Source organism: Coregonus clupeaformis, unplaced genomic scaffold, assembly GCF_020615455.1.
Source record: "Coregonus clupeaformis isolate EN_2021a unplaced genomic scaffold, ASM2061545v1 scaf0100, whole genome shotgun sequence".
NCBI lineage: Eukaryota > Metazoa > Chordata > Actinopteri > Salmoniformes > Salmonidae > Coregonus > Coregonus clupeaformis.
Genome location: NW_025533555.1, coordinates 25,901 through 52,940, shown reverse-complemented (window position 1 = coordinate 52,940; position 27,040 = coordinate 25,901). Strand labels below are relative to the sequence as shown.

The following is a 27,040-nucleotide window of genomic DNA, read 5'->3' as shown; positions in this document are numbered from 1 at the left end:
GCAGCACTCGACCAATCAGCCCTTTATGGTAGAGTAGCCAGACGGAAGCCACTCCTCAGTAAAAGGCACGACAGCCCGCTTGGAGTTTGCCAAAAGTCAGCTAAAGGACTCTCATGAGCAACAAGATTCTCTGGTCTGATGAAACCAATATTCAACTCTCTGGTCTGAATGCCAAGCATCACATCTGGAAGAAACCTGGCACCATCCCTCTGGTGAAGCATGGTGGTGGCAGCATCATGCGGTGGGGATGTTTTTCAGCGGCGGGGACTGGGAGACTAGTCAGGATCGAGGGAAAGATTAATGGAGCAAAGTACAGAGAGATCCTTTATGAAAACCTGCTCCAGAGTGCTCAGGACCTCAGACTGGGGTCCACCTTCCAACAGGACAGCTACTCTAAGCACACAGACAAGCTAATGCAGGAGTGGCTTTGGGACAAGTCTCTGAGTGTTCATGAGTTGCCCAGCCAGAGCCAGGACTTCAACCTAGATCGAACATCTCTGGAGATACCTGAAAATAGCTGTGCAGCGACGTTCCCCATCCAACCTGACAGAGCTTGAGAGGATCTGCAGAGAAGAATGGGAGAAACTCCCCAAATACAGGTGTGCCAAGCTTGTAGCGTCATACCAAAGAAGACTCGAGGCTGTATTCGCTGCCAAAGGTGCTTCAACAAAGTACTGAGTAAAGGGTCTGAATACTTATGTAAATGTAATATTTCAGTATTTTTTCTACATTTGCTAACATTTCTAAAAACCAGGTTTTTGCTTTGTCGTTATGGGGTATTGTGTGTCGATTGATGAGGGGGAAAAAACCTATTTAATCCATTTTAGAATAAGGCTGTAACGTAGCAAAATGTGGAAAAAGTCGAGGGGTCTGAATACTTATAGAATTTACTATAAATGCTGTAGGGAAAAATATTAAGAAAATGTATTTCACAAAAGCATATGCCGACACTTTCAGTAGTGGAAGAGAGCCAGGTCTTCTCCATTTATTATGGTTCATATACATCAATATCTCTTCAGCTGTAATACAAAAAAAGTTTTACAAACAGGGCAGGATACCTTCAAATACATATTGTGTTTTTATCCTTTGCAGTGTGTCATTACTGCTGGGCAATTAATACCAACTACTTTATTCCTTTCAGCATAGCTTGACAAACTCAAACTGTTGGTGTCCAGAAAGCTAGTAGGTCCAAACTCAAGCAAGTCCTTCCCAATGAGATGCATCTTTCACACCACCTCTAATAAAGTGATTGAAAGGGGAGAAACACACAGAAGTGTCACTGTGCAATCTGTCATGCTGAGTGCAACTCAGCTCAACATTTCTCAATGTTCAAACAGGCATCATAGATGTTTTTTTTATTTTTATGGGCATGGCCATGGAAGCGTATGATCTTTTCTTAATTTCTTCAACAGGCTAGAGGGGAAATAAATAATTAAATCAAATCAAGAAGAAAGAACAAGGAAAGTATCTTCTTTGAGGTAACCTTCTTCAGAAATGCCTTTATTAAAACCCTCCACTTTAACCCCTTGTCCAATGTCCATGTGGCAGAGGTGGGCAGGCAGCAGCTCCACCTGACAGTTCTGTGGGAGCAGCGCTGCTGGTCTTACAGGGAGAGTCTTCCTTTGGGGGCTGCGTAGAATGGGGCCAGAAGGAGGGAGAGGGGTGGACGTCCCAAAGCACAGGAGCCAGGTCCCAACATGGATTTATTGTTCAGAATTTAACCCAATTCTCGCTGAGTGCATAAAAAATAAAAAATATGGTATATTCTAAGAGGTCGAAGTCTGTAGTTTGTTGTTATGAGACCTATAGAATGTGGAAAAGGGGAACAGTTGAGAACCTTTTACATGTTTAATGAATAGTTTAAACATACTGACATGAACAAAAACAAACAACAAAACAGTGATACAAAAAATGGATGCCATGGGGTCAGGAAGGAGATAGCGCAGCCATGTTGGTGTAAATCATTGGGAATGCCTTAGGTCAATGAAATGGTGCTTCAGATCTAAATCCTGAGGTACCTTTATGCAGTAAGGCATTGGGTCTAATATAGTTAAGCTGTGACATTTTATTATTTTAAGTGTATATAAATTCCTCTGACCATAGGCTCTCTTTGTTTTAACCATAAAATAATCCTTCACAAAAGGATTAAAAACCATACAATATTTATCTTATTTTTTAAATCATGAAATGATTTAGAACATCCAAATAATAACAATCAACCAGTAGTTAAGCTAGAAATTACCTACAAAAACTGTGCACTATATTAAAAACATGCCCATTCATTACAAATGCATGATATTTAAATCAGCTGAAAGAAGGCCATGAGGAAGAAAGGAACTTAATTTGCTAAATATATCATAATAAAATATACAGCTTTACATATGTGGTCCCCATTTTTTAAATGTTATATCTCCCTCTCCAACAGAACTTAATCAGTTTAATAACTAACTACAAAAAAAAAAATGAATTTCTGAGTGAAGCTTATTTACACATTTCTAAAAAAAGCTTCCCTGACACTGATGTTATCTTGCTGATAATTGATACGATTTTAAATGGTGAAATGACCAAAATAATAGAGAAAAAGCATATCCCTTGAAAACTTGATTTGTAAGTGTCAACATGGCTGCCATTTTGTGATTGTCACTGAAGGCATCTTTGGAATTTGGCTTCTATACTTGCAAATGTACTTTTAAGCATGGTTTGTTTCACTGATAGAACGCTTGTGTGTGTGTGTGTGTTTATTTCTTTAATCTTAAATAATCACACAGAATTTCTGCTGTTTATGAAACAGCAAGTTCCATGATTCACTACTAGAGACCCCTGCATCCAGCTCAGACTCCAGCTATAACGTCAGACTTATGACATCACAATCTGCAAGAAAGAGAGAATGAGTGGCATAAATCAAATGCATGCGGAACAGGTGAAACAGACACAAATGCAAGGTGATGCATGACACAGAGATAGAGCAAACATTAATGAACCACAATTGAGAACTATTGCAGGGAGGATGTCTGAGCTGAAGTCAGCCATGTAGGCTTTGGTAAGACTCTGCATCCCTCTACCAAGCAGCCCACAGACCACAGGAAGGTCTATAGGGAAGGCTACAGCCAAAGTCAGGCTACTACAGCACAAACTGACATGCCCAGAGAGTGCATGAGGCTAACTACTGTAGCATGATACGGATGCATGGTTTAATGAAAAAGAAAAGATTACATGGAAAACAGGGTGTTCTTGGGAAATTCTCATAGGCAGATTCAATCAAAGTCACATGGAGTGTCCGAAACGGATCATGAACATTATGACTGACAAGCCATTACCCATGCACTAACGCCACATGAGACCATGGAAAGCAGAGGTGCATGACGGAGGGAGTCTTTTCTAACGGCAGACTTAATGACAGGGCCTCTGAAGAGCTTTGGGAGTCATGAGAGCTCTAAACTTACCTGCTAGCTTTGAAACCTTTGAGCTTCTGTACAAAGAATGCCTCCAGAACTTCGGCACACTGAAAGAAGGGTGAGTCATTGGGGTTGTAGTAGCGGCAGTTGTCAAAGACTTTGGTCATATCTGCCACAAACTCGGTGAGCTTGTTGTAATACCGTTTCTGTAATCTGTCTTCCATTGTGGAGAGGTCTGGGGATGAAACAGAGAAGGGTGATCAAAGGTAAATGTTGGTAAATTACTATATTTTCTAAACAATCAACATAAACACTAGCCAAGTACACATTGTGTCTACTTTCCAACACATTCAAGATTACAATGTTTTTTCTACCAAACAGAAATAATAGCGACAGTCAGTAACATTCCAGTGATTTAGAGATGTGATCTTACCCATCGGTTCCTTTATAACACCATAATAATCAGGAGCATCGTTGGGATCTACTGGTTCAAGGAACGGCCACGCCATTTTGTGAGCCTGTTAACAGAAAAATAGATGTTTCACTAGATTTACAACAGTGAGGTATACTGTCAAATGGCATCATCAGTAAAGACACTCAACAGAGGAGACCTCAGGATTTCATACCTGTAAGGAGCGCAGGATTCTTCTTAACCCCTCGTAGTCCTTGTCTGTTAGCGGTGTGAGGACTGTCATGGCGTCCTCCGTGGACTGACACTGCGGGCACACGTATTCGTCTATGTGGTTGGCCTCGCTCTGCAGGATGCCCACACAGCGCCCGTGGTACCAGTTCTGGCAACGGTCGCAGCCAATGTAAAACCTGGGAGAAAAGACATGGGAAGTACAGGTCAGGGATATTTGGACCTATAACATTCAGTCCACCCAAGCTGTAACCTTATTCGTATTGTGTTATCATACTGTGTTTGGTCGTATGGCGTCCGGCAGATGCAGTACAGCTCCTCCGTTGTGCCCTCTGAGTCCTGTGAGTCCTGGCCCTGCTTGCAGCCATTACAAACGTAGTCGTCCATCTTCTTGGCCTCCTTCTCCGTGATGCCCACACACGCACCGTGGAACCAGTTGGAGCACAGGTCGCACCCAATGTAGAACCTGAAACCATGTGGACTTGTTAAGTTTGTCGTCTTTGACATACATGCTACAGTTCAATTACATGTTCAGTGTTTCTATGGGAACACGATATGGTGCATCTGTCTCTTACTTGGCCTCGTCATAGGGCGTTTTACAGACACAGTACAGCTTGACTTCCTTCTTGTGATCCTTTGAGGTAGTGGATATCATCTTCTTCTTCTTGGGCTTGGCGGAGGACGAGTCCCTCTCGTCGTCCCTCTTGCGTTTGTGGGCGGAGGAGGGCGAGGCCATGGTAGGGGAGAGGGAGGAGGCTACCTGGGCTGCAGCTGCAGCAGCGGCTGCCTGAGAGGCTGCAGCTTGGGCCTTCTCCTTCTCCTTCCTCAGCCTGCTGATGTCCCTCCTCAGCTCCTCCTGAGAGAGAGAAGGACAGAGGGGAAAGGAAGGACAGAGAGGGAGAGAATGGTTGACATTTGGTATTATCACAATGTAAGGAATTCCTGGCCAGTGGCCACAATATTTCTCAATACATCCAATATCACACTTCTACACCCTAATGGAGCACTACAATAAAGTGGCCTATGATGTGTGTTAGAGAGTAGAGGTGGCTATGGCACTGACCTGAACCTCCAGCTGCAGCTCCTTGTCCAGTAGAGCCCTCTTCTTCAGGATCTCAGCCTTGAGCTGCTCTTTGTGCTTGAAGAGCAGCGCAGAGAGCTTGGAGGCATTCTGCTTGCTGCGTTTCTGCTCCACAGACTCCTCCTTCTTCCTCTTCTTAGCCGCCTGCTTCTCGTCCTTGTCGATCTTGTCCAGGATGAACTTCATCACCTGGTTGCAGACGATCATTCTGCTCAGCAGGGGATAGAGGAAGGGAGGGCTTGTCAGACTCATCATGGAATCAGACGAAATACAACTAATACAAAATAGTTGCAGATTGTTGGTTGGATTAATTATAGTAAGGTTTTGGAACTGACAAATGGATAAAACATTTACTGTAATTCATATGAGTGTCGTTATGTAAGGGTCATGTCTGTGAACAATGACAGCCATACCTCTGGTTCTCCTCCCGCTCTGCTGGAGTCATGGTCTTCCTCTGTTTCAGATTTTCTATCACAGCATTCTGGTTCATCACCACCTGTTTCTGGATGATGTCGCTGGGGCTGGAGGCCTGCAGGCTCTGCTCCCTCTTGGCCTCCTGCTGCTTCTTCTTCTGCTGCTGCTGCTCTCTGAGCTGCTGGATCCTCTGCAGTTGCTCCTGCACGCTGGCCGTCTGGATGGTCACCACGTTCTGGATCTGGTGGGCCTGCACCTGGCCCCCTGCCTGCTGGATCTGGATAGGCAGCTGCAGCTTGATCTGCTGGGGCACCGCCCCACCCTGCTGGGCCTGGAGCTGGGCCGCCACGTGGGTCTGGATGGTACCCAGCACCTGGACCTGCTGCTGCAGCCCCGGCAACGTGATCAGCTGGGGTTGGTGGTGGAGCTGCAGCTGCTGCTGTGGCCTGATCTGAGCCTGAGCCTGGGGCTGGAGTTGAGCATGGGCCTGGATGGGCCTCACTGTGGCCTGGGTGACGGAGGGGGAGACGGAGACAGCCTTTATATGGACCTGTTGTGGAGAGGTTGGGATCTGGGCTATCTGCTGGATGGGTAAAGCAGTGGGGGACTGGAGGGGGATGTGGATTTGAGTCGGAGGGGGTTGAGTCTGATGTGTGGACACTGGAGGGGGGGCAGGAGCGAGGGCAGGGGGCTGGACTGGAGCGATAGCCTGTTGAGGAGGCTGGACTGGTGGTGCCGGTGCTTGAGAGGTGGCGGGAGTCTGAACCTGAGGCTGAGACAGTGCTGCAAGGGAGGAGAGAAAGAGAGTGGCACAGTATTAACACATCCACATAACCACAAACCAGAGACCAATCCAAATGAACATTAGAATTCACAACTCTGCAAATCCTCGTGTACGATGCTTGTTGAAGAGGCCTGGCCTCATACCTGGCACTGAGGGTGTGGTTGTGGTGGCTGTGACGGGGGTGACAGCAGTGCTGGCCGTGGTGGCGGGGGTGGGGGCAGGGGCTGATGCCCCCGGGGTGAAGAGGAAGCGCTGCACCTGGCCGTTGGGCATGGCAGCCTGCATGAGCTGCTGCCCAGGGCCTGGGATGACCGTCACCCCTTGGGGGATGACCTGCAGCTGGCCTGTGGTCTGGCCCTGTCCCTGGATCACTACTGTGAGACCCTGGTTCCCTCCCTGGAACACACAGACAGACACACACACAGTCAGACATAGAAACACACAGAGAATCCATCCAACAGGAGTGTGAGAGTATGTGTATAAGTAGGTGTAAAAGAGAGCAGGTGGCTCCTCACCTGTGCCCCCTGTGTTAGCTGGGTGAGCTGGGCCAGGGTGAGTTTGACCTGGCCCTGCTGTGGTCGGCCGCCTTGGGGGGTGGATGGTGATGGGGACTGCCCGGGGGCAGGGGTGACAGGACGGGGGGACGGGGCGGCACCCAGCACCCTCTGGCCTGCGCTGGTCTGCACAGGGCTGGTACTGGAAACTGCTGTGGAGACAGGCTGGCCCCGGATGATCTGAGTCACCACCTGCTGCTGGCCTAGAGGACAGACAGTGAGAGGGTGAGGCAGACAGAATGTTCTCCCACGTCTCAGACTCTGTCACGTGCTCAGTGTAAACCTACTTTCATCGGTGAAACACAGGGCGCCAGTGGCAATTTGCCAATCTTGGTGATTTCTCTGGCAAATGCCAAATGTCCTGCAGGTGTTGGGCTATAAGCACAACCCCACCTGTGAATCGAGGCCCTCATACCACCCTCATGGAGTCTGTTTCTGACCGTTTGAGCAGACACATGCACATTTGTGGCCTGCTGGAGGTCATTTTGCAGGAGCTCTGGCAGTGCTCTCACTGCTCCTCCTTGCACAAGGCGGAGTTAGCAGTCCTGCTGCTAGGTTGTTGCCCTCCTCACGGCCTCCTCCACGTCTCAACCTGCTTCTCTCCTGGCCAAGCGCCTCATGCTCTGACACTCACCTGACAGACACATAGAAGCCTTCTTGCCACAGCTCGCATTGATGTGTGCATCCTGGATGAGCTTCTTTTCCCATGAGCCACTTGTGAGAGTTGTAACTCATTCTCATGCTACCACCAGTGAAACACCACCACATTCGTGACCAACCCATCCAGCCAGGAAGCATAGGAACTGAAAAAGTGGTCTGTGGTCACCACCTGCAAAACCAGTCCTTTATTGGGGGTGTCTTGCTAATTGCCTATAGTGTTCCTGGCTTGTCTGTTCCATTTGTTTGCAACAGCATGAGAAATGTATTGTCAATCAGTGTTGCTTCCTAAGTGGATAGTTTGACTAAGAAGTGTGATTGACTTGGAGTTACATTGTATTTGTTTTTTAAGTGTTCCCTTTATTTTTTGAGCAGTGTAGTATCCATCCTAATAAAAGGAATACGTATAAACATATCAACACAAAGTAATGTTGCATGCTGAGGAGTGAGCAGAGCCATGCAGCCACAGGTTGGGAGGCGGTAGAGGAGAGAGACCTACTGGCTGGTAGAATACCTTGTTGCATCATCAAGGGGGTTCTGATGATGGTTTTGCCCATGGTGGTGCCCTGCTGTAGAGGCGATCGGATCACCGTCATGCCCGGACGAATCTGGGCTCCAGTGGTGATGACCTGAGCCAAAGAAACAAAACACAAATAAATGATTCTGTACATATGATTATGCTCATTTAACTACATTCCAATTAAGATTATAACAAAGAAAGAGAGAGGGGAGCATAAGAGGGAAAGAGACAGAGCAAGAATATGTGTGAGAGAGAGATAGATCTGTTTGATGTCTATTCTCTACCGGCTGAGTAGTGGTTGAGGTGGAGGTGTTGGGTCTGATGTTGATGGTGGCGTTGCGGTTCTGGAATGAGGAGTAGGTCCGCTGGTTGCCTGGGGTGCTGGATGGAATAATGCCCAGGACATTCTGCTGGACCTGCACCATACCTGTGGCGGACAGGGACTGTGTTAAGCAGCATGCATTTACTAGAAATATAAATCAACAGTAGGGTGTTGAACCTCAATAATGAGATTTACAACAAGTCAAATGCCCTTGTTAAAAGCTCATGGAACTAAGAATTCAGTTTGCCAAAGAAATACTCAGTTGAATCACATCTCCAGATGTACTGTCAAGTCACAGCCATCAGTGGGAGAAATGTCATCTGCCCCTCTTGCAGATGACCTGGACAGATTGTATTGATCAAGCAGAACAGGTCCTTTGTGTTGAGACTGTTTGGGACTCAGTCCAACCAAGGTACCTGAAGGAAGCTTCCATGGGATCAATAATCTGACAGACAGAACAGCCATTACTGTGTCTATTACTGAGGGAAACATACAGGGCATCCCAGGGGAACTCCTTCCTGGAGTGTTCTTGTATAAATCATTGGCATTTTCTACGTATTAGGGCAGCCAGCACACTCAAACCAAAAGCAACACTTCAAAGCTCCTCAAAGGTTTAGTTTCCACTGGGGTGAGATGGTTCATGGTTTTGCTGAGTGGGGGCAGGCTTGCTGAGTGGGGGTAGGCCTGGTCAATGCGATCGTGCCGGCTAAAACCATACAGACGGCAAGGTCTTCCATACCTCCTTGTGTGGTTGGCATGTTGACCGTGACAATCTTGCTGTTGGCCGGGATGGGTAGCTTGGCGGTGATGACCTGGCCAGCCATGGTCACCGGGCTGCCAGAGATCTGGAACGTTTGTCCAGAGGTGGTGACAATGCTGTTGGCCACGGTGGCCCCTGAGCCAGTGGAGGCTGCAAGACACACCCCACCTGCAGTCACACACCGTGTGCAAGTGCAACCACAACAGCCAGGGTGTACAGCAGTGGTGTCCACTAAGGGGTCCTTTCCCCCCAGCTTTGATTCAAACAAAGCCGTTGCATATGCTTTTGGACTGATTAACTGATTATGAGCCTGAAACTTCACTTTTTTCTAGGAGTCAAAAGTTATTCCAAAGGTTTTTATAATTCTCTTTCCCAGCCCCACACTTTTCGTATACAGGAAGTGGACACCACTGGCCATTAAGGCAATTTAACACACCGTAAATATCTATCAAAATAGGTCAAATGAAAAAATAAGAATCCAAACACTAAAATGATCTATGTTGTTGTAACGATTTTCAACATCTACAAGTGAACCTCAATGGCCACCATTAAAAAGTGAATGGGGAATGAAAACGTCTTACAACCAAAAACACAGAAATAAACAAATATAAAAAAATCACTATCAACTTAAAACACACCCCCACAGTAGCCACTACCATGATTGAGGATGAGCAGCTAGTAGTCGCCAGACTCACCTGGACTACCCTGGCCCTGCTTGACCCAGGAAGCAAAAGATTGATGGAAGTTCTTGTTCTGCTGAAATGTGACAGGTGTCCCCAGCTTGGTGGCCAGGACCAGTTTAGTCCCCGACGTGACCTGGCTGGTCAGGGATGCCGGAGTGCCAGAGGCTGAGGTTGTAGGGGTGCTGGTGGGGGTGGAGGTGGTGGCACCAGGCTTCTGTTGCTCCAACCGTTTCTACAACGCAAAGGTACAGATGTTAAATCTATGCTAAACCATATAGAAACACCAAACTCATTGGAAAGTGGAGACAGGAGTAAAAGAGTGTGAGTACATAGTGAACATGTCTCATCTGAATAATACATAACATCACCTCCAATACACATTTGTAATTGCACATGGTTTAAAAGGACAATTATTCTGATCAAAACCAACCCAAACAGAGGCCCTTGAAATGTCCCAGTTCCCCGTGTTTAGTGTTTGTGCCCCCCCAGGTTTGGGCTGAGGGGGTGGATTGTAGGGAGGCTAGGTGTCACCATTGTGCAAGGTGGAAACTTGTCTGATCTTCCCACCTGCTGAGCAGCCAATCTCTGGTGCTTTAGCTGAGCCTCCAATTGGGCCTTGGCCTCCTCTGCTGTCTTCAGCGTTCTACTAACCTTTGCCTGGTCTGCAGCCTGGGCCTTCTCCCTCTCAACCCTGTGCCCACAAGAGGACAAGCCAGTTAGTCATACTACATCCAATGACAAGACAACACAACAGACCTGGGCAGGGTTACAACAAGACATCTTGAGGGAAGTAAAGGTTCAAAGGTCACATAATATCAAGCAGTACAGCAGCTTATTCTCTCCAGCCCCAGCCACAAGGCTAAGGCCAGTCCGCCTGCTCACCTTTCTGAAAAGGCTCTGATCTCCCAGATCTCCAGCTCCTCCTCGGCCACCCACGTCTCTAAGACGATGGGCCCAGTCTGCTTGGCCGGCTCAGGCTTCTTTGGCCTCAGAGCGCTGGAGCGCAGGCCTTTCCTCTGGGGCGTGGGTGTTTCTACTCAGAGAGGATGAGAGAGAGGATGAGAGAAAGAATGAGGTAAAGGGAAAAACGACAAAACCCCTCACTAGAAGTATTGACTTCTGTCAATTAATGTCATCCTTTCTATTGTGGGATAAACAGTGAACTTTCTCAAACTTCATATTTTCACTTACATTGCAAAGGATTTGCCTACTCAGGTACTTGAGAGAGAACACTAGAAGAGGTGAGAAACAAGCTGAGCAAGGCAATCCAAAGCAAAGATTCATGAGACCACTGTAGGATTGTGGTTTCATCCTTTTACCTTTGGGAGCTTCGGTAACGCCAATGGGGCAGATTATCTTCCTGATGCAGTATTCCGAACGGATGCCGTGCGGCCCCACATCTCGCCGCTTGATGATCTCCGTTGTGGTGATCGCAGTTTCCGAGGATTCTGAGGAGAGCAGAAAGGAAATATGTCAGTTTGAAATGGTGCCTCATCTTCAAATTTAGAGACAGGAAGGGGGAGGGCAGAGAGAGGGAGAGGAGGGTAGCATTGCTGTGCACTCACCTGTGCGGGTGGTTCCTACAGCAGGAGAGGGCTTGACGGCCATGTCATCCCACCTCAGGCAGGCCCAGAGCAGCCGCAGCATCAGACTGACCCCCGCCAGAGACTTTACAGTCTGGAGACGGTATCTGCATGGGAGACCCAAGTCAGTGAGTGTTACCGAAACAACCTTAAACCAAAGAGCTATATGGACAAATGTACATGGTTCCCTGTTCTCAATGGTTTCAGCCCTAGTATTGTTGGCTTTCTGTGTTTTCATTTCAGTGCAAGGCCTATGAGGAGGCCCACTGCACAAATGGCAGCCTAATAACTAAGGGTCAACTACTTGACTAACCTCCACGTGATTCCAAAGGTGGGTCTGGGGGAGGGATAGGGCCAGATGTCCAGGGCTGGCTTGGCGTTGTAGTTGAAGATGGGCACCTCTCTGATGCCCCCTCTCCTCGCCAGCTTCTTCAGGTCATCATTAGGCAGTACAAAGATGCTCTTCTTGCTACTCTTAGTGACAAACTTGCGGTAGGAGGGGAGGGCCGTGCCAGAGCGGGTCTTCATGGAGCGGGAGAACTTGAGCAGCCGGACACGATCTCTGGTGGAGTACTCCTTACTGACCGTCATGGAGGTGACCGAAGTGCCTGAGGGGCCAGATTTGGCATCTGTCAACGTTGCCGTGACAACAGTCTTGGTCTCCTCGGAGACGGTGGCCCCGAGGGTCGGGGAGCTGACCCTGGTGACAGTGGTCTTGGTCATGGTGGTGAGGGTGGACACAGCACTGCTCTCTGCAGCAGGCGTCACTGCAGGCTTACTGCTGCTGGAGACCTCGGCTATCTGCACCGTGCGAGACTCTGTCGACACGGTGGTAGTAGTGGTTGTGGTGACGGTCTTCAGCGCCCCACTACTGCTACTCTCTGTGGTGTTGTTACTCAAGCTGGACTCCTCTGCAGTGGGGATAGGAAACGGGGTGATCTTATTGGATGCCGTCTGCCCAATCTCCATTGGCTCAGACTTGGTACTGTTGCTTACCTTGGGAACACCAGTGGACAGCCCTAACAATGACGAGGTGACAGAGTCTGCCACCCTTTCGCCATTATTCTCCAGTCTGGCAACCTTCTGAGGAGGCAGGTAGTCAGGCTCGGACACCACAACTTTCCTCTCTACGTCCGCCAAGGCTGGGCTGGTGGCTAACACAGTGCTGTTGACCTTTAACCCGTCCTGAGAGAGAGTACCGTTCATAATGGACTTTACAGGCTCCTTCACCGGCAGCGCTTTGATCTCACCCTCTAACGTCTGGAGCATGGCCTTGGTATCCACTTTGTTGGCCAGGTCTAAGTGCATCTTTGAGTCTACAGGAGCCTTGTTGTCAACAGCGTCTTTCCCGTTCACCTGCACTTGATGTGGTTTGCTTTGGTCTACCTCCATGCTTTCTGTCTCCCTCTGTCCATTGCCTTGCTCTGTCTCCTCATAACCATGCTTCTTACCGTTTTCTCCTGCTATCGTCACCTCTGCTTTGGGAGGTTTGGCTGCACCTAAAGCCAGTTCTAGGGATGTCGAATTGACTTTGCTGTTGAGGTCTATGGTTTTCTGGAAGCCTCCATTCAGCTCTGTTTGAGATAATGAATCCCTACCATTGCCCTGAACACTGCTCTCATGGTTGGCCAACCCTATGGTGTTGAGGTTGGGGCCTGTGGCTCCTGCTGCCTGGGGCTTACAGGTGGAGCCTAATCTGACGTCCAGGTTATCTGTCTCTCCTGAGGGTTGGGATTTCACTGGCTGCTCCTGGTCAAAGTCGAGCCTTTTAACGATTGAGTCTTTAACTACCGAGTCTGCTTGCCCCTCAGCTTTCAGACTAGTGCACGGTGTCACTGCTAAATTGTCCTGCTTCTTGTCTGCTGTAGAAGCTTCAGTCTTGACGGTGGTGGTAGTCCCTGTATTAACTTTCTCTTTGGAGATTGTGTGTTTGGCCAAGGCTGACTGCTGTTTGAGCCGCTCCAGCCTCTGCTTCTCCTCCAGGGTGAACTGCTTCACTCTGCGTTCCAGCAGCCCGTCGAGCTTGGACGTCTTCACCTTCTTCTTGTAGGCCGAACGGAGCTGGAAGCCCTCACTGACGTTCACCACATCCCAGTTGAAGGGGCGGACAGGTGGCTTGGCCTCAGAGTCCTCCTGCTTAGGTTCTTCTCCATCCCTGGGCTCCACCTTCACAGCAGGGTCAGTCGGTGACGAGGGGTCTTTGCTGTCCACTATACCTAAAAGAGAGAGAGAGAGAGAGAACTCAATGAATTATATTAGCCAAAAAATGCTAACTGTGAGGCCTGAAAGACAGCTGCTAAGTATGGGATGAATGTAGAACACAGTCAATCATAGCAAGCGTCGGGAAAATAACAAATGCCATCTATTACAATTTCTTATTCAGATAAACAGCAGGGGACCCTCTTTGTTTATTGATGAAAAGTAATATCATTGTACCTTTTTCCTCACTGAGACAGGTGTCTGGTGGACTGGGGTCAACATCCATCTTGTCCTCAGTCTCCTCCTCCACCTGATCAACTTTTTTTTCCTCCACCTTCTCTGTGATATTGTTATCTTCCTTCTCCTCCTCCTCTTTCAGAGTCTGCCCCTCTCCTGGTGAAGTGCTCCCAGATGACTCCACAGTGGCGGTTTGCTCCTTGTCTTTTTCTTCAGTAATTGGAGTAGACTCTTCTTTTCCCTGGGTTTCTGAGCTTGTTGGTGCTTTTGGCAACCGTTTCCATTTGTTCGGGCCGGACATTGCATTTTCTTTGCCAGTTTTAGCTGCTGTAGAGAGATTAATGAAATCACATGAAGCACCTAATTTATACTGAGGCATGCTGGAGCCACATTTTCTGATTGAGTGCCCTTGATCATCATCAGTGAGATGAGACAACAGGGATAATACGTGTACAGAAGAAACACTTACCTTCGAGTGCTTTGCGGTAGTTGACGTTGGTGTTCCCTGGTAGCCTGGGAACAAAGCGATGGACGTGAGTCTTACTGACCCAACTCCAGCCCCCGTACCCCGTTACTCTGTACTCCTCCCCCTTCTGCTTCCACACCTTACACACAGAGAGAAAGAACCAGTTAGATAAAGACTACGCGATCGCATTCAAAAGAAGAGATGATTATGTTGTCAGCCATCATGCAGTCATAAAAGCCCAAACAGGACTTGAGAGAAAAGTGAACCCAGATTTACCTGGTGTTTGATGGGGATGGTGTACTTCACCCAGGTGGCCTGCTGCATAGTCTCCTCATCCTCCAGTTTTTTCTCTCTCTTTTTCACCTTCTCTTTCTCCTCCCGCTCCATGGAGGTCATGCGATGGAGCCTGAGGGGAGAGGGAAGGGGGAGAGTGAAAAAAAGACATTAAAACAGCAAGGTGACTCTGGCTTGTTTAGTCAGCGCTCTATTCTTTTCAACAATGAACCTCTTCTCACTCATGGGAAAAGCATCAGCTACTCTACATACACTGCCCACACCACTACAGATCTCTGCACTGAAGAGAGGTGAACAAAATGCTTCATAATCAGCAGAGCAGTGAAGCAATATAATGAATTCAGTTTAGCATTGTAAACTAGACCGCAGAGAGCAGGGTGAGTTAGATCGAGGTGCTATGACTATATATGAAATCCTTTTTTCATCAAAACTCAATTCAGCAATGAATTAAGTCCTTTGAGTCACAACCCATGTCTCTTACCTGGTGTGTCCAAGTGCATCTTTCCAGACAGGCAGCATGACCACTGGTTTGATAGCACACTCCATGATGGCCAGCGCCAAGGCAAACTCCCGAGCCTTACTGCACATCTGCACCGCTTTAATCCAGTTTGTCCTGTAAAATCACAAACCTACAACCTCACTATATGGCTAAACATGATTTCCTTACATTACCTTATCAGCCAATAATATTCAAGTTCTCCATTGTGTGAAACAGTTCTAAACTCCACTTTCCTATGCCAGAGTAAGTAGTCTGCTGGAGCGTACCTGTGCGAGGCCCAGTTGGGGTGCAGGAAGGGGGCGGGGACATTGGTCTCCAGCTGGATGATTGTGAGCCGCAGGGTGGAGATGGTCAGCACCTTGGAGCCGTGGATGGAGCCGTTCCACTTGAAATCCCCGGCGGGGGTCAGGCTGAACTTATGGGAGAGGTGGCGGCGCTTGTCGTGGTCCTCGCGATGCTGGTGCTTGTTGAGGCCCAGTGTGTTGGTGCTGAACTGGTTGTGGTAGACGCGGAACTTGCCCTCCTGGCCCAGCTTGAAGAAGTTGTTCAGGTTGCCCTTCACCGTCAATTCTTTCCTCACAGTACCCTGACGAGCCACTTCACTCTCAGAGCTGGGAGGAGATGTCTGATGGAGAGATACACAGGGGGATATATACTGAGCTGAATAGAGACACAGCTGAGAAGAGATCAATTGTTTCCTAGGGATTCTGCAATTGGGAGACTACCGGTAGTTCAATTAATTGTGTAACATTATGTAATAAAGAAGTGAGTCGATGTGGAACAGAGGACTGGATTTCAGTCTAGATGATTGAAAATATACCAGGACAATCCATTTAATCCTGCTAAGGCTGCCTTCTAATGTGAGAGACTAGCCTGTGGGTGAAATCCCACAAAGAGGACAGAAGGTTAACACAGTGTCTGGTTGGTGTCTCACCTCCTTGCTGTCCCTGGGTGTAGGGCTGCCATCTGCCTGGGTCTTCTGCTGGCTCAGCTTGCTGTCCGGGTTACGCAGACGAGTCACAATGCGATTGTTAGTCCGTCCTGACCCCTCACCATTCACACTCTCCTTGCCTTCACCTGCGAGCAACACAACACATCATTAAGATCAGGGATGATTAATTAAAAGAGAGAAGTCAATCATGAATAAAGGATTAATGAGTAAACCAGCACAGCGTGTTCAATGATACAAAGGCCTGAGTGCATGGATGGTATGGCGACGGTGTACCCGTGTCATCCTGGCTGGTGATTGAGGACTGAGAGGACCTGTCAGCGAGGTTTGGCTGTTCAGGCCTCCTGAGGACCCCAGGCGCTGAGACGTGGCTGCTGTTGCTGTTCTCGTCACCAGGGTGTGGTGGTGGTGGAGTAGGCTGGCACTGGGCAGAGGGGTCCTCCTCTCCATGGGACTCTGAGTCTACAGGCTTATCATCTGGGGAGGAGGAGAGGATTGAACAGTGAGAAGCTGAGCAGCACAAACCCCTTAGGCTCCCTTTGTCTGAAAACATGCGTCAACACCAGCACCAGCTGTCTATACTGAGAAAGTATTGCAAATGATGACGGCAATGCAGAGCAAACACGGACAAAACCTGTAATCCACAACAAATGTACAAACAGAAAGTGTTTGGCTTGATGCCTTCCCCGCCTCACCTGTTCCTTAATGATAAATGCACAATTAGCATAACACCAGGGAAATGCTTAATCTGTGAGTCTCAGCAACAATTTGCACTTCAGCAGTCCAGGCAGGCAGATAAGGCTAAATCCCCTCCAGCCAGGAAAAAAAACAGTGCAACACAACACAAGCAGTGCAACATGCGGCTGCAGAACCAAATTAAGAAAGATATTGTGTATCTGAGCAGTGGGCTAAAATGGCCCTGCTGTATATATTGCGCTGAGGCAGCAGGTGGGAGGTTCAGGAAGGCAGCCAGCCTTTTGTTTTCCGCTAAAGGAACGGAGGCCAATTTCCCAGATGAATTGAAGTGAGAATAAGAGATTGGTTGTGACAGACTTAGCATGGTTGGCGTTGCCTGCCAGGGATGCTGCTGGCTGCAGCCGAAACGCCATTATCTGAGAACAAGTTTTCACAGTGTGTGGACCAGACAATGCACCGCATCAGGAACCGGCTAACACAATGAATGCATTGAGAAAATAGAACATGCAAGCAATTGACAATAATAACAACTGGCTACACTTAGAGCCTCCTGAGCACTGTTCAGCCTTGCATGCTGAACACTACACAAGACAATGGAACATAACATGGATGGATGGCAAGAGCACAAGATCCCGCAAAAAGGCCCAATGCATCTGTTGAAGAAAATAACCAGAGATCCTGATCATATGAAGATGGAAAACCACAGAAATAAGGGGATTCAATAATGGGCTATTTAAATGTTACATAAGCAGAAGTGAAAATCAGAGTGCTTTGAGGAGTAAGAAAATACTTAAGACTAAATATGTTTATTTCTGAAGGAGAATTATTTCAGTAAGTGAGCAACACCGGTCAGTTTAATGAGTGATAGTGAAGTGAGCAGTACTGTGGGAGAGTAGAGCCCCCTCTGTTACACTCATTACTCTGGACGGTGGGACTAAGTGAAAGCTGCCCAACAGAGAATCCATTCACTCTGTTAGTCATCCATGTATTGAATTAGTAGACAACCAGAGAGGCATACAGTGTAACCGTGGTGCAGCCATTCAAGACACGCTCTTCCTCAAAGGAAGCTATGACTTAGCCTTTATGGTCCAAGAGCACTCTTTAGTACACTTTCTAACAAACAGAGCCAATAATCAAATCAACAACTGGTCACATTGAGGTGCAGCCAATTAGCATGAAGATCATCATCTAGCCAAGAAGCAGCAGCAAAAAGCCTGTAGCAGTGACTCCACAGCAATGCATCCTGTGACAGCAATCACATCACATTATGCACAACTACAGTATGGAGGATGTTTTGAGACAGCCAGAGCATGAGACCGATGATGATGGATGCACACATGCATAGCCACAGCGAGGTGTGACAAGGAGGACGAGAGGCTGGGAGGAGAGATGCTGATTGCTGGGATCTTTCTCCATCATGTACCTGGCCTCTCCTGCTCAGGCTCCATGGAGGCGTCCCCACTCTCAGAGGGGGCAGAGCAGGGCACCTCAGCAGGCTTAGGGGGTTCAGGTTTAGGAAGCGTGCCGTCCTGGGTGGACGAGCCAGGCTTAGGGGGTTCAGGTTTAGGAAGCGTGCCGTCCTGGATGGATGAGCCAGGCTTAGGGGGCTCAGGTTGGACAGTGGTGTTCTCTTCTCCAGCAGGTAGAGCTGCAGTTGCTGTGAAACATACAAGACTCACTCTGGATCTTTAGCACACAACCTCCTCACCAGATCAACACTTTCCCCTAAATTGATTTTTTAAAAGACGTAGCGATCCTCAAAAGGCTACATGAAAGACGCATCCAGAAAATGACTTCATAAGCAATAAACAACTCACATAGAAGATATACTCCAGTCTTACCTTGTGAGCTTGCCTCCTCTTCAGACTCGGGGTCTTGGAGCTCTCTGTTGTCTGGCCGTGGAGAGCAGTGTGTGGGGGTCTCTTCCTCTGTCTTGGTGGTGTCTATAGCGGGGTTGTTGTCACCTGCTACCTGACTGGCTTTCTCTGCCTGCTCCGCTGCCCGCTGCTCCTGCCTGGCCTGCACACGCTCCAGGATCTCATCTACACAAACAACAACACAGCTGATAAACACATGGCCAACACCCACACAGCATGCTAGGTCTGTTTGACCGGAGACTACATTTCAACCTTACGTGTAAATCAGTAGGTCAACATGTTGTTTATCACATTGTTAAGCATGTCTGTATGTCTAAGCTCACAACCGGCCAGTATATATATTTTTTCAGGTATTAAAACAAGGGGATGTGTCAAGTAGCTAATTCACAACCAGAAAAACTATGCACACAATAAGAAATGGAATGGAGTTGTTTGGCTAACACTAGCCCTAGCCTGTTTAATGTTGAAATGATGTTGTTCTATTACAGGATGGCATTACAAATATAATGGAGTTAAAGCCTAATTACTTTCCACACTCCCCTTGTGAATATTGCTCTCATACGCATTTTGAAACAATATAAAACCAGCTGATAAAACTGCAATTGAAAAGTAACATAGGCCTATGTATAATGGCTGTAACAGTGTCAAGATCATCCTGTCACTAGGTTTACCCCTTCCAGCCTGGTTCTCATAGAAGCTGTCTCTCACCTTTAGAGAACAACCACACAAACATCTCAATCTTACAGATTGCTAATACACCTTCTAGCACTACTTGAGACTGTGAAAAATTAGTGGAAATGGATTGTGACAGGTAATAATAACCAAGTCACAACACGTATGATCACCAGCACAGTTAAATACCAATATTGTTAGCCATTGACAGCTAAATCCAAGAACAACTCATTAGAACCCATGTTAGTGAGTCACTCCTGACTCGCTGTCTCTACTATTGTTCCCTGAAACGCAACAGCAGGTCAACGCTCCGGAGATGACATTAATGAAGCTGCTGTCTGAGCACTAAAAGCAAGAGAGTGGAGAATCAATAATGTGTTCTATGATGATATAGTATAAAATATCTCCCCATAAAAGACAGACAGAGAGATTCCAATCTTAATTCAGGGAAATAGATCTAACAAAAAAAGATGTGGACAGCCAGCAGAAAGCATTATGTTTGTGAAAGTGTCCTGGGTCACAGGAGAAGAAGAAAAATGAAATCAATCTCTATTCCCCACCCGCCAACGGTTCATAACTGAGGTTTTCATAGGGAGACAAACAGGTGTCACCAGCTCCAGTGAACAGAGGGAGGATGAAGCAGTGCACAAGAGCAATGGGCTTCTCAGGAGGATAAAATACCAGCAAGGCCTATTAATCACCACAGATGGTACAGATGGAACTAGACAGGAGAGAAAAGACTCTGCATTGGCTTTAAAGAAAATCTACCTTGTCTTTGGAATATCTGTCACAGAAAGCCCTCATTGTCTAACAATTGAGGAGACTGATCCCATGACAGTTCAACTAGAACCAAGCAAGCTTGGTTTGTGTAAACTCTGAGATCTAGTGGTCAGGAAATGCACATAGAAAGGAAGGCTCTATAACAAACCAGGAGGAGTAGAGTAGCCACACAGAGAAACAGACACAGTGCTTTAAAACCACTGAAGCTTATTTTTAAACAACCTTCTCACTTGGATGGAAAGAAGAAAAACACTGTTTGCATGATAAGTAAAAAGGCTGAGAAAGAGAGGGGAATAGCAACATCTATGATGTTTGATGTTTTTTTATTGTCACATACACTGGATAGGTGCAGAGAAAGTTGTTGTTTTACAGGGTCAGCCATAGTAGTACGGCACCCCTGGAGAATATTAGGGTTAAGTGCCTTGCTCAAGAGCACAGACAGATTTTTCACATTGTCGGACCAGATATTCGAACCAGCAACCTTTCGGTTACTGGCCCAGCGCTCTAACCGCTAGGCTACCTGTGGCTCTCTGACAGTTCTAATACTTCAACCGTCCTAATCATACTTCAGCATGAGGGAAAATGTACTCTCCTCTCCAGAGATGTATTGGAATGTAATCCCACAGGAGCTACACGCTGGCTATACAACATGTAGCCTAGGGGTCGACATTGACATTTCTATATTGACAACGCATAGAAGCCATGGACCAGCTAAAAATGCTTCAGTGTGACAGACAGTGATTCAGAGCATCCAGCAGGTGGCTGTCTAGCCTTACCGTTGGCTGCCGTGAGGAAGGCCTTGTTGTTGCCGCGGGCCTTGTTGGTGAGGTCCTCAGTGATGTCCATGTGAGTGTGCACCTCCTCTCTCATTTCCTCGAGGACGGCACACAGGTCGTTCTCCCAGTACTCCTTGTCCAGACACTCTATCAGCTCTCCCAGCTGGACCTTTGTGCTGTAGTACCAGATCTTCTTCTTCTCATGCTCCCCGTCCTCCTCACTGGAATAACAGGTCAACAACCATTTTTAGAGCTTTGTCAAATAAGATGGAATATAATTGACAATTAGTTTGTTTATCAAAACAGGTTCAAGGACCTTAATGAATAGATCATGAGATGACATCATTGTATGGCATATAATGCTGCATGAGGCATCATTAACCTGGACACAAAGATATCTTAACTTTAAAGGAACATTTATACTGAATGCAAATTGGCAATAAGCTTCAATTCCATTTGAAAGCATGTTGTTTTTCAGCCTTCTTATTTATTTTTTGTTTGCCTCTCGCAAAAGGAGAGACCAATTACAAGCAATTGTGAAGACATGTTCAAATGGAGGAGAGGTAACGTGATGAGAAAGCTGATTCTCCAGCAGCAGTTCAGTTAACTCTCAGGGGGGCTATGGCATCACAGCACAGGAGTTTCACCCTCACTAAGGGCATAGTTAACGATCACAGCACCCTCAGATTGAGTCATCGTTGAAATCAGCTACATTTTTCACACCCATTAAATGTTTAATCCAGGCTGCTTCTACATGAATGTGGGGGATTATCAGCAACATCCAGCTACTGAAATTCAAGTTAAAAAATATATGTTCAGCTTTCTCAGGCAATCTGTTTGCACATAGTGTTCAGCAACAAAAGGTGTATTATTCTATCTACAGGACATGACTGATGTTACACCAAGCAATTCAGCACTGGAAAAAGACGGCAGGGATGGTACGGTAATTCTGAAGGCAATTGATTAACTTGATTAACCATACTGAGTGATCTCAGATGAGATCACTCAGTATGGTACGGAGATGGTGCATAATATTGTTGAAGTCACTACTAAGGGAAGTGGGGTGGGGGGCAGTAATTACTTACACAATGATCCTTCGGTTTAGGAACCAGTATTGCCTCCGTTGGCGGTCGTAGCCGATGGGCTCCTGGCGGATGTAGGGTTTGCTCTTTTGCATCTCTGTCACACAGTCTGTGACTCCGGGCACCTTGTGTGCCACACAGATCTCACACTGCCATTCGTCCTCCGGCACCTCTACCAGTGGCGGCTTCACACACTCCAGGTGGTAGACCGCAGAGCAGGTCTCACAGCACAGCAGGTCCCCCAACCTGTGGCACACCCTGCAGTGGTCATCATACTGCACCACCCCCTCTGACATCAACTCCTCGCGGGCGATGTTGGTGGTGAGGAACTGATCCACCAAGAACTGCAGCACCTTGATCTTACTGTCCAGCGGGCCGTAGGGGTAGTCCTCCACCTCCTGGTAGGGCAGGACATGGTGGTACTCCTGGTCGCTCTCGCAGTAGGCACGCACCACCTCGGGCCACGTCATGCCGTCAATGAAGTAGAGGGTGGAGTTGACGCTGTCCTTGAGGTCGGCAGGACCGAACGTGGTGTTGGATGTGTCCTCCTCACGCAGGATGGCCTTCAGCAGGGCCGTGTGGGTCTCTGCCATCAGCGTGCACTGCTCCTGGCCTACCAGCGCAGCACAGAAGTCCTCGAAGCGGAAGGGAGAGAGCCGCAGTACCGTGCTGAAGTTGCGCAGCACCTCGTAGATGGAGGACACATTGAGCAGTTCCTCGCTGGGCACCATGAGGTCCTCAGAGGTTCTGGGCAACTCCAGAGGAGGGATCTCCTTTTCCTCAAAGATTGGCGAGCGAGGGCAATGCACCCGCGTCATCTTCCGCCCTACCAGACAGAGAGAGAGAGCAGTGAGTGCCATAATCCATGTGATTTAAAGACTAACTAAAACTGAAATTGCATTCTGTAACTCATACATAAAACCCAGACACAGCAGAATTACATTGGCTCAAGGGCTTAAATCATAGATCAACTTGTTTCTTTGAATTTTCGTTAAAGACAGAATTTACACAAGTGAACAAATGTTGAAATCTAACACAATGGACATTCCCTTCAATGTAAAAAATTACTTCTTAAATGGGTCTAATCCAAACACTGTGATAATGTTTTGCAACAGCAACATAATAATTACAAAATATATCTGTAGAATAGCAGAAAAGCATCTTTCTTACATAGTTTTGTCAGTGTCTTTCAAATTATACTTTCAAAAAATAATAATTAACTTTAATCTAATCAAAATAGTTGCTTCTATCTACTGTGTGTATGAAAATGTGCATCAAAAGTGTGTTGAAACAAAAATAACCTCTGCATTCAATTTACAAAGTTTACAACAGCTTATGGATATTAAATATTACAGATATTAATATAACATTGAAATTAATAATTCCATTATGTACTTTGGGGAATGTAAAACATTATTGTGCTGCGTCACTGAAACTTCTTCCACACAGTTACAACTGGTGAAATTGAGGGCGCTTATTTTCAAAACAATGGGCCACATGGTACCCTGTCCTGTCATTAGCTCGAGCTGATGTGGACTACTAGCAAACTAGCTGGGTCCTCCTGGACAAGTGCATGAGCCCATGACATTGCTAACTTGCTAGCTTGAAGAACTCATCTGCTTCTCAGCTGTAAAAATAAACCTATGCTAGGTATGAGAAGCTAATAATAAGTAAGAGTAGGTTAAAGAAAAACAACAAGTTAATTAATAGTCTCATTAATTTAGACACATTTACCAAAATATTTAGCTAGCTAGCCAGACGTGCTAAGTAGCTATTCACCTGCAAGGAAATTATGCATCATCAGGCGTTGTTTTATAATAAGAAACAATCCAGTTATTAGTGCATGTAATGGTAATATATTGTTGTTGGTCATTTTAGTTGTTTTCGAAATGATCAATCTGCCTTTACAGCTGTTTAGCAAGTTCAGGCATTAGCTTGTTAGCCTAGCTTGCTAACGTTAGACCTTAGATAAGGTCTGTTATAACAACCTAGCTATTGCAATAGCCAAGTCAGATTCAAAACTAGCAAACACAATTATACTAACATCTCGCACAATACTGTTAGTTAAAGATGTGTGAATGTTTCAGAACTCAAAAATGTGCAATTCGGCTCTCGTGCCCTGCCTAGATCGCTAAATGCAAAGCTTTCATTCCATCATTACAAATGTTGATCTCAAGCAAGGCCTGTTTTTATACACAGTCAGTGCATTCTCCATTTTGAACAATACAGCTTCCTGCACTATAAGACATAATGGCAATAAAAATACGCCCAGACAAATTATAAATAGTTACATTGTCATTGTTTTCTAACATTCTCTAAGCAGCTTATTGCAGCAATATTGTGGTTTTACCCGGAGTGCTGCCATGAGTGCTCTGACTCCGAAAGCTGCTCTCAGTACAGTAGCTGGCATCATCATCCTCCTCCTCGAGTATTTCCTCAAGCGGGTCTGACTCCTCGTTCAGGGCCTCTTCTTCCTCGTCCGTTATCGTCTCTTCCTCTACCAACTCGTCCTCCTCAGATCTCAAACTCACAGCATCATCATCTTCATCACTTTCATGATCATCATAAACCACAGATCTAGCGATTGACCGTCTGCCCCTAGTACCTCTGCCACCACCACCCCCCCTGCCTCTTCCCCTACCGCGAGATACCGTGGATGATCCCACTTTTCTCCTGCCCCTCGATGAAGAGTTATTTCCCCTCTTGGGACTCTCAAAATCGACATCGGTACTACCTCTCCCCTTTGCCCTCAACTCTCTCCTGGGTCTCAAGCCACGCTCCGGCTCGGATGAAGGCTCCTGCATCAGCAGGGTTTTGGGCGGCCTGCCTCTTTTCCCCCTCATTATATATAAAATCTATTATTTTCAATTTCAATTTCTGCGTTTATTTAGCCTTCACAGAACCCAGAAAAACGGGTACCGCCAGAAAGCTTGACTTGCGTAGATTCCAAAGAAGTAGTCCCGTAAAGCACCGGCCTCGGTTTACGTGAGAAAGCTCAAAACGAATGGCTTGCGTCCCGCTTCTGATCGGTCGCAGCCGCCATTTTTCTTCCTCTCTCTCCGACTACTGAAAACAGACGGAAGGCCCAGTGCTGATGTCACGTGGTGACTGTTCTTCCAGTACAGTAGACCTGAACAGGCAAAGTGATTTGTATTTACATTGAGTCCTTGCACTCTGAACTGGTTTGTAATTATTGCTGAATCGCACAAAAGAAAAAGACCGAATTTATGCTTTCTCAAGTAGGCTACAAAAGTGTATTATGAATATCTATAAATGGGAAAAGGATATTATACCTAGCTTGCTTTTCTATTTTTTTAACTAACATTTGTTGCTCTTTTCTACATTTCCTCAAGTTCAATTATTATTTTGCCAATTCAAGCATACCCCTTTATTTTTCATGTTAATTCATACCCCTTCATGATTTTACTCCTAGAATCATAGAGGTAACGTTTAAAAAAAATGTATTCTGCCAAGGGTATGCATTGGTAAATACAAAAGGTCTGATAATACATTTTTTAAATGTTTAATTTGAGAGGGGTGATGGTCAATCTTATCTTCCACCACCATCACTGAAATCACATCATCAGAATCTATATCGGTCCGTGCTATACGGGATCATTGGGACGTCCCTACACAATTGAAGTTGGTTAGGGAAGGGCTATGGTTAAGGTTAGGGTAATTCATCCTTTGTGATTAAGGTTATGGTTAAGGTTAGGGTTGTCCCAAAGATCCCAGATAGCACTGACCAATCTGTATATCTCATACTGTATATCGCAAATTGGCTTGTTGGTGTTGCAATGCATCCAATCATAGACTTATCTCCAGTATAACATTACTATTTGTGATAACCTTATCGTAGTAACCAATGGTGTATATAAACACATTGATCGTAACGTTACTGTAGGTGTTACAATGTATCCAAAAAGAAGACCCGTTGTCGGCAGGATTCGAACCTGCGCGGGAAGATCCCAATGGATTTCTAGTCCATCGCCTTAACCACTCGGCCACGACAACATCATGCTAGGGTTGATCAAAAATTACAATCAAGTAAACGACATCACGATACATATTTTCTGGAGGAAATTACATTACAGTATAACACTTTTGATGAGAACTTGTTACGTGTTGTCATAGAAATTATAGTAATTTTTATTACATCTTGATATCAGGTTGTCGTGGCCGAGTGGTTAAGGCGATGGACTAGAAATCCATTGGGATCTTCCCGCGCAGGTTCGAATCCTGCCGACAACGGGTATTTTTTTGTAGATTGTTGCTTAAATCAGGTCTCATATAAAGCCGTACAGTACTCTGTCCAGTCTTGTGGTCTAGTCATAATTGAGTACAAATACAGTTCGTTCTTACAGGAAAAGGCAGCATACAGTTCGTTCGTACAGGAAAAGGGAGCATTTACTAATTCATCTCGAATGATTCTCGGAAAGGACATGTAAGGACGCAAAAACTATATCCCATTATGGTAGTGAAGCACTTTTACAAAATGTATTTTTAACGTTATTTTTTTTAAAGAAGCTTTGAAAACTTTGCAATATGCATACTCTTATATCTAATAAATTGAAAACTGGTAAAAGATTAACATTATTATAGCGCTTTGCAGTGGTCGAACCGAATGGTTGCATGAGGAAAACAATTATTTTCAGATGTCGATAGCTGCCAGGAGGTGGCGATAATGCACCATGCATACCAGAATACAAGTTTGTCTCAGCAGGAAGGGATTGCATACTGTCCAAGATACCAGACCTTTTATTTTATATCCAGATCAGTTTGTATGCTTTCTGACAGTGTCATGGCAGTCGTGTAAAGAACACCATTGACATATCTCAGTCTGATAAGTAACAGGATGGTTGGAGAACAAAGAATCCAGTGCTTGCATTTCACAGACTATTTGCATGAGGTTCAGTAAGCAGGTGAACATTTAAGGTCAGTTGTGTAAGCGGGTGGACATTTAAGGTCAGTTGTCTTCATTCCTATTTGAATATGATGACAGCATAAAGAATAGTAGTGGGAAGATCTGGAAAGTTTTGCCTTCGAATACTGTTGTTTACCCTGAGCATCCAATCACTGTCCCTTTGCCTGCCAAACCCCTACATTGAAGATGCGCCAGC

At 46.3% G+C, this 27,040-nt stretch overlaps 1 protein-coding gene and 2 non-coding genes across 9 annotated transcripts; 1 reads left to right on the top strand and 2 right to left on the bottom strand.

Annotated features, from left to right (window-relative positions):
• Positions 1-957: 957 nt before the first annotated feature.
• On the bottom strand, positions 958-25,001 carry LOC121551065 (nucleosome-remodeling factor subunit BPTF-like). 7 transcript variants are annotated; one of them, XM_045213328.1, is made up of 31 exons: positions 24,271-25,001; positions 21,924-22,746; positions 20,839-21,059; positions 18,575-18,775; positions 18,157-18,390; positions 16,314-16,514; positions 16,023-16,165; positions 15,355-15,713; positions 15,071-15,202; positions 14,572-14,701; positions 14,299-14,434; positions 13,830-14,156; positions 11,707-13,609; positions 11,376-11,500; positions 11,130-11,258; positions 10,693-10,843; positions 10,378-10,501; positions 9,823-10,042; positions 9,107-9,277; positions 8,330-8,472; positions 8,025-8,154; positions 6,830-7,071; positions 6,458-6,710; positions 5,530-6,313; positions 5,099-5,324; positions 4,611-4,891; positions 4,313-4,501; positions 4,022-4,214; positions 3,829-3,913; positions 3,444-3,630; positions 958-2,871 (listed from the first exon to the last, which is right to left on the bottom strand). In XM_045213328.1, exons 1-31 carry the CDS (start codon positions 24,761-24,763, stop codon positions 2,865-2,867), a joined length of 8,943 nt encoding a protein of 2,980 aa, XP_045069263.1. In that variant the 5' UTR covers positions 24,764-25,001; the 3' UTR covers positions 958-2,864. The 7 variants fall into 7 exon arrangements, with proteins under 7 accessions (XP_045069263.1, XP_045069261.1, XP_045069262.1 ...); XM_045213326.1 differs by having other exon boundaries at positions 958-1,803; XM_045213327.1 differs by having other exon boundaries at positions 958-1,803; positions 8,040-8,154.
• Positions 25,002-25,852: 851 nt separating this feature from the next.
• trnas-aga lies at positions 25,853-25,934 on the bottom strand. The gene has a single exon. It is a non-coding gene; the product is annotated as a tRNA-Ser (tRNA).
• A 155-nt stretch (positions 25,935-26,089) lies between these two features.
• Positions 26,090-26,171, top strand: trnas-aga. Its single transcript has one exon. It is a non-coding gene; the product is annotated as a tRNA-Ser (tRNA).
• The last annotated feature ends 869 nt before the right edge of the window (positions 26,172-27,040 follow it).